Consider the following 17,851-nt stretch of genomic DNA (forward strand, 5'->3'; position numbering starts at 1 on the left):
GGGACCACACAGTGAAATCTAGATCTCTTCTATTTCCTCTAAGTAATAAAACAATGGCGCCGCATCGCCTCATTAAATGGGTAATCAAGGGTGTGAGAGCACTCCCCTCCGCTCCGAACATCTCTCTCCCTCCTTGTGTCTCACTCTCTAACCCTCTCATACTAGGCTATTGTCTCGCCTCCTCACTGTTTCTCACCATGTTTCCAATCTGGTTTGCTGCAGAGTCCTGCTGCCTGCTGAATAAATGCTTACCTGGGCAACGGGTCAGAAACACAGCCCAGACCAACTCCTGTCAGGGGGTATGGAAACTCCAATTATCTCCTTAGCAATCATCCCTCCGCAATTATCTCCCCATCTGCGTATTAGTGTCGACAGGTGCATAGGGACGATCCCGCTCACACATGTTCATTTCTCTGACGGAGGAAGTGATGAAGGTGAAGGTGGATAAGCAGAGCAAGAAGATCCAAACACACAACCTGCATGCTGATTCATTAGAAACCTCTGTATAAATTAGCAACTGTCTTCAACAAATTCCAGGCGAGCTACTGGGAAATCAAAGTGTTCATTGTAGACATGAACACAATTCATGAAAATGCCATTATTTTTGTAACTTTTTTTCTTACAAGTCACCAATGCTGCACAAAGGAACAACTTCTATGGCAAATTATGTTTCTGATGAATCAATTCATTCAAAAGTGGTACAAATGTAAGAGGAAAATGAACATCAAAATCCCCCAGTCCTCAAGGTGATGAACCACCATATTCAACCAATAGTTTAAAACTAAAAGATACTCTTCAAAATAATTAAACGCAGAAACTTTAATGGTTTTAAAAGCCAGGCTCAGTAAACATTTGACACTTTTACTTTAAAAATGAATAATGTATTATTATAGTCAGTACATTTTTTGGTAGTTAACTAATTGAGCAATCATCTGGAACTAACAGTTCATGGAGTACCAGGCACCCATGGGTAATACACCCCCTATGTTAGTGTACCTATATTTATATTGAGCTATTGATCTTTGGCATGCAGTAGATCCGTTTCAAAATCAATTCAGAAAGTGTTCATGGACACAATGACTAGACACAATTCATTCAACTCAGGAGTTTGGCAGATGGGGTCTATTTTTTTAGCCTTTGAAAAAAAGAACAGCAGAACTGAACTTAATTACAATTTGTAATAAGGATAATGTTGTGGCCTAAGCTGCAAACATTAACCTTTGTGGGTAAATTACTATCTATTAGGGATGTCACAAGAACTGAGACTTGGGTGCAAGTCAATTCCGAAAACATAACAGTACATGTTTTTCTTGGGTAGTTAAAGTACCTAAGGTACCATAGATGCCAAAGGCACTGGAGACACTAGGAAGTGATAACATCTGGAATGGCAGCAGCAAGTGTAAGTGCAGCAACAGGTGCTGCAACATCTGGAAAAGTGACCCAAAATAAGTTGTGCATTAAGATATTTTGCATTTGAGTCGGATGATCAGGGACGAGTTGACCAAAAAACAGAATGCAAATGGTGTTACAGAGTATTTTGAGTGAAAGGAGGATACACCTCAAACTTATCTAATTATTACAATCAGGTGTAAGAGTTTTACGTGATAAATTTATAATAACATTACGTCATGTTACCAATACTGTTTGCATCTGTTGTAGTAATGCTTCAAGCAAAAGATTAGCTTGTGTAGGCTAATGTTGTGACAGCTCATAATATGAGTTGGGTGCTGCTTATAACATTTAGTAGGCCATCACCATTACTTTTCAGTCAAAATATAATGTTGTGCATGCACAGTTGTGTGTGTTTACAGTAAAATAAATTATTTTTTAATCAAATTTGGTATTAGGAGTCGTGGAATCTAGAATGTCTTTGGTATTGGTTTCAATTATGAATTTTTTTGTATTTTGAAATCCCGACTATCTACAGTAGTAATACTAATGCAGCACATCAATAATCATGAACTACATTGTTTTGTGGGTTTACTTTACAAAAGTCCCTTTCAGGACTGAGACATTCAGTATTGACTGGCATAGTGACTTACTTAATTATATTAACATGTTCAGTGATACTGATATTTAATTGATGATATGCCAAACCAAAATTAAATCCAGTATCACTGATGTGTAACATTATAGCCACAGAGGTTAATGCACCCACAGATACACAGGGAAAGACACCACACTATGTCAAAACCTGAGTAAACAAACTTTGATCATCTCATTATATTGCCATAATCCTAATATAGTTTGTATTTTTTTTTCCTTTTTTTTTTTTTTTTTTGCTTTTCCAACTTTGAGCAACTGTTGACAGTCTGGAGTCAAAGGAAGTAATACATTTAGTACCAGCCTTGTGTGTTACCGAAAGAGCAGTTGCACTATGTCACAATGTTTAATATGCTTGTAGGCTTTGTTCCTCATTAAAGTAAACAGAAGCTCCTGAGATGTACCGTATGACAAAAACAGGGACTTCACTTCTGTCTTTGCTGCAAAAACATGACAGCTGCCATCGCGAGGCGTGTGTCCCCGCACGCCGCAGCGCAAATCCTGGTCCTCATCCCGGAACACATTGTTCTCTAATTGCCAGCCCCAGACGTCTCAGCTCAGACCTCCACGTCCCAGTTACCGTTACCTCCAGAGACGGCAGATTTGTTTTAAATACTTGGTGAGCTTGTATGAATACAGAAGAGGATTCGGACGAGGCTTAGGAAGACAAGAAGGACAACAAATAGAAAACAGAACGGACACAGGATCTGTGTGTTCATGGGCTATAAGAGATGTGGGATACAGACGGGTTTCTTGTCTTCACAACAGAATTCCTAAACGTCAAAGCACTGGGTAAGTCATTGCGGTTACTTTTATGTGGCGAGTGGTTCATAGAAAATGGCTGTATTAGGGTGCGAGATTAAATTACATTTCTGTCTTCATTCTTCACCGTGACACGTGTGCGCATTCCCTTTGCCTTTCTTTTACAAAGCAACAAAATCACACAAAGCACACAGAAACAATCTCTGTCCGCCTTCTGCTCCACACTCTATCACTCTGCTGCTTGGGGAGCAGTTTTGGCTGATCTACATTGATTGCTATGGGCCATTCCCTTTCCTTGGCATTCTGGAGCAAAAAAAATAAAAAATCCAAGCCTTCTCATTCATCAAACCAGCACCTGCCAGATGCTTGCCCAAGAGAACTGCCGTCAGTTTCTTGTCCTTTTTTTTGTTTTTGTGTTTGTCCTCCCAATTCTTTCTGTTTTGTCCTGGACAAATAACTGCCATGTCCAAAACAGTCAGGAGGGAGCGGAGATCTGCCACTCGTATGTCTTTTTCAATAACGTATTGAACACTCGGAAATCCCTATGAACATGCAGGCACAGTGGAAGTCAGTTACCACAGCTGAACCTCAATGACTGACACAGTAGCAACACAATAAAATACAACACCCCAGAGCTGGACTGACACCGGCCACGGGGCCTAAAATTGCAGTTTAACACCCCCCTCTCTCTCTCTAACACACACACACACACACACACACACACACTCTCTCTCACACACACACACACACACACACACACACACACACACACACACACACACACACACACACACACACACACACACACACACACACACACACACACACACACATTTAATGATTTCACAGCAACTGAGGAACTCTTTTTCTGGGGTGTTGTTTTCCCCTGAAGGGGAAACAAGTGGAGCAAATGGGGTGAAAAGATAGAAATACAAAAAAAGAAAGACTTTTTTAGCTTCTCCAGGCAGACCCTATAGAAAGCGGAGTATTTTGAAGCGTTACAGTGCTTAACAGAGTCAGTTCAATTCTCTTTTTTCTGCCGGGTTATTATTACATATTTATGCTCATGAGTCCATGGAGTGATAGCTTTAGATGCGCTGCATTGAATAATACATTAAATGCATCTGCTCAAGCTCTGTCTCTTGTTAGCTATTGTGTGTGCGCAAGTGTGCGACCACGAAATTTCACAAAGCAGTCTCACATGCTCACACACATTTCTATTTGGTAGTCAGACCATGATACTACACTGATGGGGGAAACTTGAGCCAGGTACATATTGCAGTAGACGCACACCTTAGAAAACACAACATGATGGCAACTGTTTCCTCACGCATAGAGGATGGCTCCTCATCTTTGCACTGTCGGTTATTTTTATAGTTTTGTCTGACATTTTGGTTGTGATGACATCATTCTTTAGTTATTTAGCTACACTGTTACAACAAAATCTGATGGGGGTAAATAACAAAGCGGTTTGACAAGCCTATAGTTTAACTGGGATATACAAAACAGTTGTTCCAAACATGAGAGGGCGACATAGAAGGATGATTGCTGGAAGAGGAAAAAAAATCGAGAAAAAGAAAAAAATGTCCTTCTTTGGCTGAACTGGTCGTAACCCACCAACAAGATGATGAATTGACAATAAGTCACAATTAAACAATTTGTTTGCCATTTAGGAGCAGTGTGTACAATTTAGTGGTATCTAGTAGCTTCCATGGAGGCAGGCAATGTTGTGCTCCCTATGTAGATATGAAAAGCTCATTCTAAAGTAATGGTAACACAACAATCCTTAGTTTCAGGTGATTATACAGAAGTGAAGACATAACTATTAATATTATATTCCATTTGTGTCAATAGATCCTCCTAAATCCCACACAATGAACCTTGAAGGGGTCACAAGCCTAGAGGGTCGGGAACTATAAAATATTTAGCTATATTTTAAGGTACGGCTTAAAGTAAATACATGAGTCCACATGTTAAAATTGGAATCAGGCACCCAGTGTGGGTTTTCAGTTTTCCTCTGTACTTTCTTTCATAGTTTGAGTTAACTTGTTGTGTTTATAAGCTGGTCTAAAAGCTCAGGTTTCTTCCCCTGTCACGGGGGGTTCTGTAGTTGTATTAATTATCAAAAAGTGATTCCTACCATCAAATACAGTTCAACCTTGCATGACCACACTACAAACTGCAGCATCGCTATGCTCTGTGTGACTATCGATACCTCTCACCGGTTACATCGTGTCCTGGTGCTTTGCAAAATGCGGGGTGTTTGCTCCGAGGGAAAATATGACTGCAACCATATCACCAATAAACACATCCAATGACATGTAAGTATAGTTGTGTTTACACAAATATTTTTCAGTGAGCCTCACTGATATTACAGCCCATTACCAACGATACCAAGTGATTTACCAGCCCTGGACTTGACCTCTCCCTGTACACTCTCTCTTTGACATAGACCTACAGGCATCCCAACATTTGACAGTAATTCATATCTGTCCTCTAGGTGTGCGCGTAGGAAAGCGCACCCTACCCCCGCCCCCATGTGTGCTCTATTGATCGGCTGGGCAGGCCGATCGGCCGTGCAAGTGCTCAGTTCATTGATCATCGTTGCCTCATGGATCCTCTTTTACTGACCCTCAGAGACCCAAGGAAATACTGCCGTCTACATCACAGTGACAACACAAATTGTCTTTTCCATGAACACTAATTAGTCTTAATGAAAGGTTTATCATAAGGATGGCTGAACTGGACACAAAATCAAATGTAAGTTAGTGACTCGTGAAACTAAACATACATCTAATGTTAAATCCCACAGTCGGTAATGTCACATTTTATTGCTAAATGCAATATTCTGCAAACAGATTTTTATTTTTTTTTTTTTTTTTAAACCAAAAATAGGCAAAGCTTAGCCTAAATCTCCACACACGTAGGACATCAAAGAGATCGTATAGGCGTGAGCCTGCAGGGGCTTTGACATGAAGCTTGTGAATCAGTGACGTCCGTATTCTAAATCAAGTCAATAGCAGATTATGGTAATGTGATATCTAACTGAGGGGAACGGTGACTAATATTCTCTGTGTGCACACAACATCCCTGGCAGTTATTTTCAACCACTGGAAACATGTAAAATGAACCAGTCCAGCCACTGCAACCATGTACACACAGGCACATATAGAAATGGTCTATAATAAAAAAAAATAATAATAAAAAAAAAATGCTAATTCTACCACTGTTTCACTTGGTTTAGTCCACCAAAGTAAGACATAAGAGAGAAAAATGCAAATTAGTTCCAGTAACGTGCCTCACATTATGCAGAGTGTTGCCATCGTCATTACTATCCTGATGACTCCACAGGAGGGAAATAAAATGAATCACTTTGCCATAAGCCGATCATTGTTTTTATCTATTATGGTTGTTCTTATCTCTCCTCATTGTTTTCTTTTTCACCTTTGCCCTACTTCGCCCAACATCAGCCATCCGCCCTAATTCTCCTACTCTTTAGGCAGGTGCCAGTGAGTGAGTGAGTGTGTGTGTGTGTGTGTGTGTGTGTGTGTGTGTGTGTGTGTGTGTGTGTGTGTGTGTGTGTGTGTGTGTGTGTGTGTGTGTGTGTGTGTGTGTGTGTGTGTGTGTGTGTGTGTGTGTGTGTGGTAGGAGGACTTTCTTCTGGAGGAAGTGGCCAGTCATAAGAGCCAGCTGATGAGTATCACCCTCATCCGGAGCTCCATTCATCCCAGTGCACAAGGGCCTATTCACCCTGTTGCTTTTCACACTCGTGGACCCCCAAGAGCCCCGGGGACGTTCCAACACTCACACACACTTACAGAGGTGAACTGTCAGTCACTCAAGACATCCTACACAGATGCCAGAATGTGCACCCAGATGCAGACACCCACATATGCACACACACACACACACACACACACACACACACACACACACACACACACACACACACACACACACACACACACACACACACACACACACACACACACGCATGCTAAATAGAAACCCAGGAAAAGGCTGCTTTTCACATCTGACTCATTATAAACAAGCCCTGGAGGCCTTCGTTTTTCCTTACAAACATGTCTCTATAGCCTCCACATCCAAATACTCTTTTAGAACAAGTGACACACAGCAGGGAGAGGTGTCATAATCATTTTTGTCATCCCCCTCCGCCGTGAATCTTTTTGACACGCTTGTACCACAGCCCACCACCATACACATGGACTGCAGTGATGTGCGTGACATGAGCAAAAATAAAAGATGTCAAATTTGAGCATGGAAGCCTGGGAAGGGTGACTGGATAGAAAGAACACACAAAGGGGAATATGTGGATAGAGCTGACAGTGACTGGATCAAGTTAAACTTGAGTAAAATCTGAATATTGGCTGTGATTCTTGATCAAAAAATTGGTTTCAAGTAGTTTTTGGAAAACTTTAAAATAGATCAGGCTATTTGATGTTTGTGGGTATTCAAAGTATTTATTTTAAAAGGAAAATGAGATACTTTTTAATCAGCTTTTGGAAGCAAATCTACCAATTAACTTTATGAAAAGATGGAAAAGCCGTTAACAGAAAGTCGGCCATGGTGCACATTTGAGATGTTATTTAACAGTCTACAGTACATTCTGCTGTCTCTCAAGTGAATGCATGCTGTGACAGAGACATGAATGTACGCCACCACCACCACCCGCCTTCCTGCTGCCAAAGACTCCATGTTTGATCCACAGGAGAATTCCCTGCAAACACTCACCAGCAGCCGACCCTCATATTCACATCCAGAGCAGATGACAGTCTCATTTATGAGGGCATCCCGGGTGTGTTTACATTTCATTACACATCTCTGCCTGGCTCTCTGTACTAAACGGCTGAGGGGTTGGGTGGGTGATAGTTGAGGTGTCGGCTGGGAACTTCAAATATCCTCAACAGCTCGTGTTGTATTTTTTAAGACATCTCTGGAAAGGATGTCATATGGAAAGGTAGCAGCAAATAATAGATCTGCACTACACTCTGACAGTCAAGGATAAATGTCCTTTTAGTAGTGGTGTTCAGCATTCAGCAGCAGCCAACCCTGCACGTCTATAAATCTACATGAGTGCTGTTACACGTACTGCTTTTTATTTCCAATCCAATTCTGGGCTCATAACTGAATCTCATAAGAATACTACAACGACATCACATTAAGACCCTGAGTCAGAATGTCATTATGCCTGTATTTTGTGTCTGCGTCATTTTTTTTCTCACATTTGTTTATATCACTGGCTCCACGCAAACCAGTGGAAATGGAATAAAGATGAGTTTTTGGAAATGCAGCTACTGATGTCTGAAAGTAGTAATCAAACGTCTGTCGCTGCTGCGAAGTCACACACCTGGCAGAGAGACAGCCAGACCCAGTTGTCAAAGGGTATCTCCTGGAAGTGTGCGACTTTGCCATAGTGAGCGGGAGGGAGCTACAGGCACATATGGAGGAATCGAGGATTGAATGGAATGAGAAAAACACAGCTGAAAAGCCTCAAGGGCGACAAAATCTTGTCAAAATACAAAGGAGGGATAAGTGCAGGGCTAACAAAGAAGAAACAATTTCGACTGACATTTCTTTTGTAGAGCTCAGACATGCAGCTATTGTTTGTAATAACACACAATATCACCCACAGGAGAATGCTTCCTCAGTGCTTGGACCAGGGACTTTTAAACTTCCCTTTTTGACCATAAATCTTGCATGCCATTGTCAACATTTTATTATCTTCATTTTAAATGTTGCCACAAATATCCCTCACATTAATTAATGGAAGATATACGCAGGTTTGTCTCTTGTTCATAATAATAATAAAACATCTGAAAGATCAAACAGAAGTCCTGAAAGTTGAAACATTTATTTTACGTGCATACATGTGTGCGCGTGTCTTTGTAAAGGTTTTAGGGTGGGAGGGTTTAAAAAAAAAAAAAAAAAAAATTGGATTGTGCTCCGTGGCTAATTAGAAATGCATTTAGAGTCGTTTTTCCTCTTTGTTTGCATCGCGTTGAGCCCTGATCTGCGCGCTGCCTCTTTGTTTCCTACCTCAGTATAAAGACGGAAAGGCGCACTGGGATCACTGGCAGCCGTTTTAAAATCGACATAGTTGTAAAAAAAAAAAAAACTGATGTTATATGACTATATAGGAGCGCTGATGCAGTGGTTGGTGTACAATTACCGTGGCTTCCCCGGAGCGCAAATCACGCTGCATTCATGCAGAGGAAAATAGAAGTCCTTCGCGGTCCCACGCAACAGTTAATAAGATAAACTACCAACACACGATTTGCAGCAGGCCTATAAAATGTGCCATTATAGCCTACACATGCTTTTTTTTCCAACCAGAGGAGTTCCGAGTGTTCTTTACAAAGTCGATCAACAGATTGAAAGGAAGAGGAAACATGCCGAACTTGCAACATAAAAGGCAAATATAATCTGTTTCCAGTGGGATGATACTTACAGGCATATGTCATGGAGAAGCTGTTCCCCATTTTGACCATATCCACCTGCGGCACCAGTTTGGGGATGTCCTGGTGGTGAGAGAGGGCGAACCGAAAAACCTCATATTCGTGTGATTCGATCGGGAACAATCCTCCTGTTGAGCAGCAAAGAAGCAGGAGTTATTTTTGGACACACTGGACCCGAGGACAAATCAGGAAAGACAAACACAAATTAAAAAAAAAAAAAAAGACACTCAAGCTAAAGTTATAGGTTTAAGTGCTGCGACAAAAGGTGTAATGCGTTGTGCGCCATTCTCACCTATATTGATGTTACTTGGAAAACTTGAGCTTGAACCCAAGCACATCCCCAGTAAACTGGTGTAGAGGATGGTGAAGCTTCGCTGCATATTTCCTTTTGCATTGGCGAAGGGAAAAAGAGCCGGAATCCAAGCATAGGTTTGTCCGGGTGTGAAGTTAAATCCCCCGCTTCTCCTCCACTCCGATCGCCTCCCGTTAGAGCAGCATTTGCACCGACATGGATTCAACAGCGAGACAATTATCGCAATGGCGAGAGGAGGCACCTTTCTCTCTCTTCTGTTCCCTCTGTCTGCTGATGCTCTCGTCCTTGGTTGCTGCTGTATGAGACGGAGAATGACTTCAGCATTAGCCGCACTGCAAAAAATATGCCCGTCTTGAAAAGCTGTTGAGTCTTAATGACAATTTGGAAATTATTTCTGAACCCTAAAACAAGGTACCCTCCTCACACACAATACTGCGAGATGACTTCACTTGTTTTGTTGTTTAGAGGAATATTTGACTCTTTTAAAAGAAATATTTCGAAACAAGTGTCTCTGCAACAAGACTGAATATCGTGCACAATGCTCAAAAAGGAAACGACCTATCGATAAATGAAGAAACTTCCCTGCCTGTTTTTCCACTGATAACAAGAAGTGTCAATATTTCACCCTATTGAAGGATCTCACCTCTGAAAAAGAAAATGGACATTTTCACACTCATTAGCTAGATAAGGACCTGCGGGATGAATATTTTTTGCAGTGTGCACCTTCAGAGCGCACACACAGGTCCCCATAGAGACGAACGGGATTTTATGGTTAGCCGTGTATCTGGCTTCACTGCAAAACGTATCTCTATTATATGCACAGAATATCTATATTGTCTACAGCCTCTTTCATGATCATGTTTTTTTTTTTTTTTTTTGTACTTCTAGATGTGTTATTTGAAGGAAAGGGTTTTTTACCTCTGATTTTTTTTTTTAAGTGATTTTAAGGATTGGGATACATAAATATGAATAGTTTTGTAGATCTGTACGTTGTGAAACTATGACCTTATGATTCCAAAAAGTGTCTTTTAAATTGTTTAAAGGTTTACACAAAAATGTACATTTTCTTTTCTTTTGAGTTCATCTGTCTCCCTCAAAGTATATCTCAGGAACACCTCGATGGAATTTCTTGAAATATGGCACACAAGAAGGACTCAAGGATGAACTAATTTGATTCTGGTGGTCAAAAGGCAAAAGTCAAGGTTTGTGCATCCTCACAAAACACAGTGGTGGTCAAAACGTAAGAATGAATGTGCTAATTATGACTAAATGTGGCACAAATGAGTAAGATGTGGAGCATACAATGAAGTGATGCAGTTTTATATCCAAAAGGTCAAAGATTAACTTCACTATTAAATCATAATGTTCCGCAAAAACACTTTTCAGGCCATTATTCAACACTAAAACTCAGGAACAGAAGGAACGATTTTGACCATATTTCACATTTTGGTCAGATACTGAAGTGGTGACACTTATCTTGGGTGTCCACCTTGAAACTGTGGTGACTGTATAAATATGTTGTGCTGTGTGGTTGAATATGTGTGTGAAGCTTCCACGTTTCAGAATTTGTAACGTCATTGCAGCAGCAGCTATATGTTAAGCCTTTTCCACTGTGATAGCTTCAACATAGTGGTTTATCAGAGTCACTTTAAATTTCATGAAAGTTTAAACATATTATGAGTCTGGTCAGATATGGAAGTAAACTTCACTGGTTGGTGGAGGTACAGAAACGTGATGTGGTAATTCTAGTTTAAGGATGTAACATTAAAACGAGGCCAAAACATAGGCTACAGTGTTAGGCATGACTGAAGAAAAGCTATTATAGCTTTGATACAAATTCCCACATTTCTCGAGGCTATTATGAACTTCAACTATTTGAGACAATTTTTCAGATAAACATTGGCGAGCGAAATGCTCCTAAAAGTGGAAATTCAGGGCAAACTCAGTATACTGATGAAAATCATGCAAAATGACAGAAAATCTCAAGAACAGCTTCTGGTGAGGCTGTTTTCTCAACTTCCAAAATCAGAAAGTGTAATCTCTGAAGTCATCATTCCCAATATATAAAACAAATTTAAGAAATCCACAACATTGTTTTCTACTTCATTTTAGGACAGTTCTGTTTTGGCAATTTAATCACAGTTAATACACAGTATTTGCATTAAAATGGACTAAAATACAGCGGTACAACATCATAAAGACGTCATGTGTTTTAACAGAGTACAATACACTTAATACATATAAAGGCAACAGAAAAGCTGGCTATATATAGTCCAAATGAACAAATTGTAGTGTTGTCTCTATTTGCTTGTCATTGATTGACATGTTACTTTAAACTGTTCTAATACAGTATTTTAATGAAATGTGCATAAAGCAACAAAGACCAAATATAATTTGCTTGCTTTTCAAATCCACCTTTGATTTCAACTTTTGCAGTTTGCTTAGTTGGTGTGCAGGATTATAAATTAAAAACAGCTAATTGATATTACTGCACTTTGCTTTTCACCTGAGAAATGTGTCCGGAACCGCTGGGAGCTTTATGCTCATGGCTGTTTGAATTACTGGTAGGTTTTTCACTGTTGGAAGTTTTAGAAGAGAGAAAACACACTCTGGGAAATGGACTTAATATTACCAGGATTTATTCTTTAAACTGGCTGGGTTTAATATGAAATTTTACAATTCTGAGTGAGAACGAGGACTTTTGCTTTGTGTGCTTCACCCACCCTCTCACACTGTGCAGGACTGGCAAGCAGCTGATAAGTGGGGTTATGATTTAAGCCATGTATTTACAGCCAGCTAAAGCCAATTATTTCCTGGAAAAGAGGTACATCCCCCATGTTTTATACAGACTGCAAAATGAACCAACACTGGTGATATTCACGAGATTGCCTGCAAACAACTACGATGCCCTGGTGATTGTTCAGAAAATGAAGTGGTAAATGTTGCCTTTGATACTATTTGGATTAGAGCTCATTTATCACACCAAATAAGGGTATTTTCCTAAGTTCAAATCATCTCCTCTGTTATTGTTTCTATAACACGAAGGCTGGCGCCAACATATTTCACCCAGAAAATGAAATTTAGAAGATTAGAAGCTTATGAATGAATTGAAATTCCAGTGTTTCCCGTTGAGCAGAAACATTTCATATAATAAGAGAAAAACCTGTGACCGACTACCCTCTGGCTGCGCCTCACATACTTGAATGCAGGAAGTAAAAGGTTTTCTAATTTATGAATGATAGATGTCCTACAGATACAAGGATACAGATACATTTTTCTTGCCTTTGTTCAAAATTATGAGGGGTTACCTCCAACAAAAATGGCTAGGCAAGCTTTCATTACAATACTGTCTTGGCATTTTATTCTCCACATGCAGGAAGACATTTGATTCATGCATATTTTCCAGCCTGTTTCATAGTGTTTATTTCAGTGTTTCTGTGTCCTTTGTGTGCTTGTGTTTGCCTGCCGTGCCCCACGTGTAATGAATGCCATGCAGCCTTGTTTAAAATCCTGATGAATGCAAACAGAATCTTAGAATAGCATTCGTAACGATGGCTAAATATTCTATGGTGCTAAGTAGAGGAATAACAATCACAGATGCAATCTCTTGTTTTTCTAGGTTAAAAATACCCTCGCCATCAGATGTAACGGAAAGAAGGAAATGCAGTGTCTTCTTGTTCCTAAAGATGTCTTCATCACAGATCATAATGTGAGTTTCTGTCTGGGGTTTTTAATAGAAGTCTATGTGAAGAGTATAATGAGGCTAATCCGTCAAAATCCGCCATTTCCACTCCAGTTTGAGTGTGATGGAGGGGAAAAAAAAAAAAAACTCCCTGCATGTTATTCAGATAATTGAGCCCCCCTCTTGTGCTGTCAAGTGCTTGTGTACGTCAAAGTGCTGGATGCAGAACTATAAGAAGTATTTTGAAGGAGGTAATGAGGAAACAAAATATGTCAAATAGGTTCAGGAGTAGAGGTGACTTAACAAAATAATGTCAACCTGACTTAGACCGGCTCACCCGGGACCAAAGGAACGATTAACAATGAGGACAAAAACACTGGTAAGATGTTAGAAAAGCATATAGATGGATGACATGGCAGAAAAGTTTAAGTTGAGCTATGACTTTTATGACTTATTTGGTAGAATTAATGGACAACTCAAGTCAATATTTGATTAAATACAACTCTATGACTCTCATAGTAGTAAAAACAAGTATAATCAAACTCAAATGTGTGGCTCCTATAGAGTTTTTTTTTTAGGGTCTTTTTTCATTTACTTGTTTTGGTTTAATTGTCTCCATACTTTCTTCATGGGTAGCATATAGCAAACTTGTAAGCATTGTATATCATCAAGGAAGCTAAAGATGTTTTCTTCTAACATGCAAGGGAAGCAAAACAGAGCCAAAAGGCTAACAAATATTAATGTACTGTGATTACCAGGCATTTGGCCACAAACACAACTCCAAATGAATGCAATGTGGCTCCATGTTTGCTGTTTGTAAAAGGCCCCTGTATGCCAATGGTTCATTCATGAGCAAGTAGAAAGTTCTGACTGCCAAGTGGTAAAACATAGGTGTAAGAATATCTTAACAAGAAAGTGAGACATTTTTGAGAGCCAAGTGAAGGAGATTTAACAATGCTTGGCATGGCAGCGTTTGTTCTTAAAGGAAGTAATGTACTTGCTCCAAAAATTAAGGTGAAATAGCCAAACTTGGTTAGACATAGCCTACCTCGATGTGTCAAATGTTAAAAAAATGTCAGTCTATCAAAATGTGTAGAAATGTAGTGCACAAATGTAGTATACAAACCCTATGTTGGTTTATATGGATTATGACAAGGCTGTTTGCTGCTTTTCTGTATTCTGACAGCAGACATAGAGCAGATTTTCTAGGGGATGTCATGTTGCCTGTTTGTGAACCCTCTCAGCTAAAAGTGGTATGTTCCCAAATAGGAACTTTCCCAATTTCGAGCTGCCTGAATGCACGATTACACGTTAACCACAATAGCTTAATAAGCCAGGGGTAGAGGGAAGGCTGTGCACCCATCTTTTATCTTTTAATGTTTTTATGGCCCCAAGTACTCAGAACTAATCAGAACTTTAATGGATTGCATGTAAAAAAAAGAAAAGAAAATCACCTTTATCTATAACCTTAGCCATGATTTTAGTAATAGTGACATCAAACAAGCTCCCATTGCAACAGAGACCTGAATTAATGAAGCAAAACTGTCCTCATTTTGGATATTCAGTCATGTGAAAACATAAGTACATCCCATGGAAACTGTTGACTATTTTTTGCATATTTGAACAAGAAACCTCATGATTCTCTTTGAAATAGTGCATCCAAGGTGACATACTCAAACAAATGACATGTAAAATTGACATTTTATAGTCATAAAAGATCAGTTAAATGGAAAAATTAAGTATATTTATCAGACCTTCAAACCCAAAAGATTAGAATCACATTTTGGGTTCCAAGAATTGGAACCTGCCTTATTTAAACCTCGTACATCGAATGTCCGGTGTTCTCTTTGCTATGAAGTGTGTGATGTCATCATGACAAAATCGTCTCTCGGGTCTTTTGAAAAAAGGCTGCAGGTGTCTGTGAGTCTGGCAAGGAACTTAACAATATTACCAAATTAGTTGAAATATCTCTCTCACCTGTAGGGAAATTCCAGTTCATCCAGGTCTGAGTGCCCCAGCAAGTGCAGCCCAGGAGCCAACTGTTTGATGCAAAAAGAAGTCTCCAAGAACCTCAAACATTCATCACAGGATCTGCAGGTAACTCTTGCAACTGATAGTGTAAAAATGTATGTGTCTACAATCATAAAGAGACTGTAGAAAATGTACTTGCATGGGAAGTGTGCCGTGAAAAAGCCTTTGCTGTCCAAAAAGAATATTAGAGCAAAGCCAATAAACTCCAAAGCCGAGTTTGCCAAAGAATCCAGGCAAAGACTTTGGCCTTTTGCTTTTTCCACAGAATACTTTTACACCTGTTGATATTTTTGTTGAATAAATGTTTCCTTGTGGTGTTGTTCAAGTATACAAACGTTATCTGCAGGCACTGTTTCAAGGAAAATCAAATGTTCACCAATCAAAATATGCCAAAAAAAAAAAAAAAAAAAAGCCAAAAAACTCCACTTTTCATCTGGCTGTATTTTTCTGTTTAATCAGTTCAGTTGTTTTATTTTACTCATTTTTATTCTTTATATTTTTTGACAATCAATTCCACAATTTTCCTGCATGATGGTGTAAAAGTTTCTACTCAGAAAAATGTTGAATAATTATGTATTTATTATTTTTTATTTTTTTTTATTTTCCTGGTCTGAAAATAGTGAAAAATCTGAAAGTCCTAATGTTAAGACATTAACACATCCCTGCTTTGTTAACACTGGGATTTTGTTAGTAGTAACAGCAGTTAACAATATATCCAGTATTGTAAATGTCTCACTGGTAAAACATTGCACATTCTCTCTCTCTCTCTCTCTCTCTCTCTCTCTCTCTCTCTCTCTCTCTCTCTCTCTCTCTCTCTCTCTCTCTCTCTCTCTCTCTCTCTCTCTCTCTCTCTCTCTCTCTCTCTCTCTCTTCCTTTTTGTAAACATGATTCAATTTTTTAAATCTGGGTGAGTGTCTTAGCCTGGTACCAGACCAAAATTCACTTTATGAGTGGACATAATTACAATGAAAACTAAAGCTGTGAGCAATTGGCGGGCAGAGATAGGCTACTGATCTCTATGTAAATAAAGAAAGATAAAATAAGAGTCATAAAGATTTTAATTAGAAATTTTGCCAATCCTATGAGAACAAAACATGTATCAAAACAGGAAAACATGACCAACTGAGCCTGCTATTGTTTCCTAAAAAAGCACAATGTATAAAGTACGGGGTGAAAAATTGTCCTTTCTCTCAATGTGATCTAGCAGTTGTGCAGCAGTGATTGGTCTTTATGTCACACATAGAACATAGTAATGGATTATGAGGGTGTTGGATTGCTATTCGCCTTATCTCCAGACTTGATTACAGCGCCTGTTGACTGACTGACAGACACTTTGGAAGTACACCAGCCTTGGACAAATGCCTGGCATTAGCACAGAATCAATAGGAGGCAGACTGGCCTGGAATCAGTGCAACGCTTGATTTCTGCTCTGCACCTTAATTGGGATGAGTTATTGACATGTAGCTTAATTAGTTTCCCCCATAATTGATTTAGCAGGTCTGCCCCAAAAAAAGTGTGCCTTTAAGAAGTCGGAGAACTCTGGGGCTTCTGAAAATTCTTACAACTTCAAAGTTGGGCAAAAGTTGACATGCCATATGTTGAATTTTTTTTATGGGAACTTACCAAACAGCATCGTCAAATAATTTTACATGTGCCACATTTTTTAAGGCAGCCATCTTAATTCATTTCCAACTTTTAAGTGAAAAGCAAACATGATGGTCTCACCGATTCTATGCAATTTTCAAGTATTTACAAAATAACTTTTATCTAAGAAAACAAATGAATTAAAAGTAGGGTGCATACTGTCTACATGCCAGGCTATAGTAGCACAATGAACTTAGTGGAAATCGATGGATGCCAGTGCAAGGAAGAGAAGATTTAAATTTAAAAAAAATGTGTTGCAGTATTGTCGTGAGTGAGGTACATCATGGAATAACAGTAGTACGGTCCGTTAAGGCTCTCTCTAACTTAGGGCAGTTTTCAGTTACGGAATTATGGAAAGGCACTGCAGATGGTCACACTTAATATTTGTAACATTCAGCCTCACATACCGAGAGAGGCTGCTTATGCACAAAGAACCCAGTCAATCAGATAATGCCTATTATCAAACAGGCATAGAGTGCAAAGAGAAAACCATTAAGCGGCGTCAGGAATAAACATGCTCCCCCGTCTTCCCTTTTATTGCTATTCAGGTGTTCTCTCTCTCTCTCTCTCTCTCTCTCTCTCCTCGCTCTCGTATGCTACCTGCATAATTGCCTTTCCCCTCCACTGGCCGCAGGGGAAGTGGAGCTCTCACAACGTTACCGTGGTAATACTGATTGATGGAGTCGATACTCGTGCAGTTCCAGAACATCGAGCATCGCCGCACACAGACATGACAAATTCCAGGGAACAAATTATAATAGCCTGCATTATGATTAATCCCCTCTGGGGAAATATAAATATTGTGAATACCTATGAACTCGTGGAGGACATAGAGCTTTACAATAGGACAAGACTGAGGGGACTTTTGTATCCATTGTCTGACAGTACAGATGTGAGGA

At 39.5% G+C, this 17,851-nt stretch overlaps 1 protein-coding gene across 1 annotated transcript in view; it reads right to left on the reverse strand.

Annotated features, from left to right (window-relative positions):
• The window catches only part of gria1a (glutamate receptor, ionotropic, AMPA 1a), a 67,315-nt gene extending 57,317 nt beyond the window's left edge, over nt 1-9,998 (reverse strand). Inside the window, 2 exon segments of the mRNA XM_069696859.1 lie at nt 9,275-9,409; nt 9,574-9,998. Coding sequence (XP_069552960.1) covers nt 9,275-9,409; nt 9,574-9,661 — 223 coding nt within the window. The 5' untranslated portion in view covers nt 9,662-9,998.
• Between the last annotated feature and the right edge of the window lie 7,853 nt (nt 9,999-17,851).

Source organism: Brachyistius frenatus, unplaced genomic scaffold (assembly GCF_029030835.1).
Source record: "Brachyistius frenatus isolate BFR_SWC_R1_liver_20210118 unplaced genomic scaffold, ASM2903083v1 Contig_22, whole genome shotgun sequence".
In the NCBI taxonomy this organism is placed as follows: domain Eukaryota; kingdom Metazoa; phylum Chordata; class Actinopteri; family Embiotocidae; genus Brachyistius; species Brachyistius frenatus.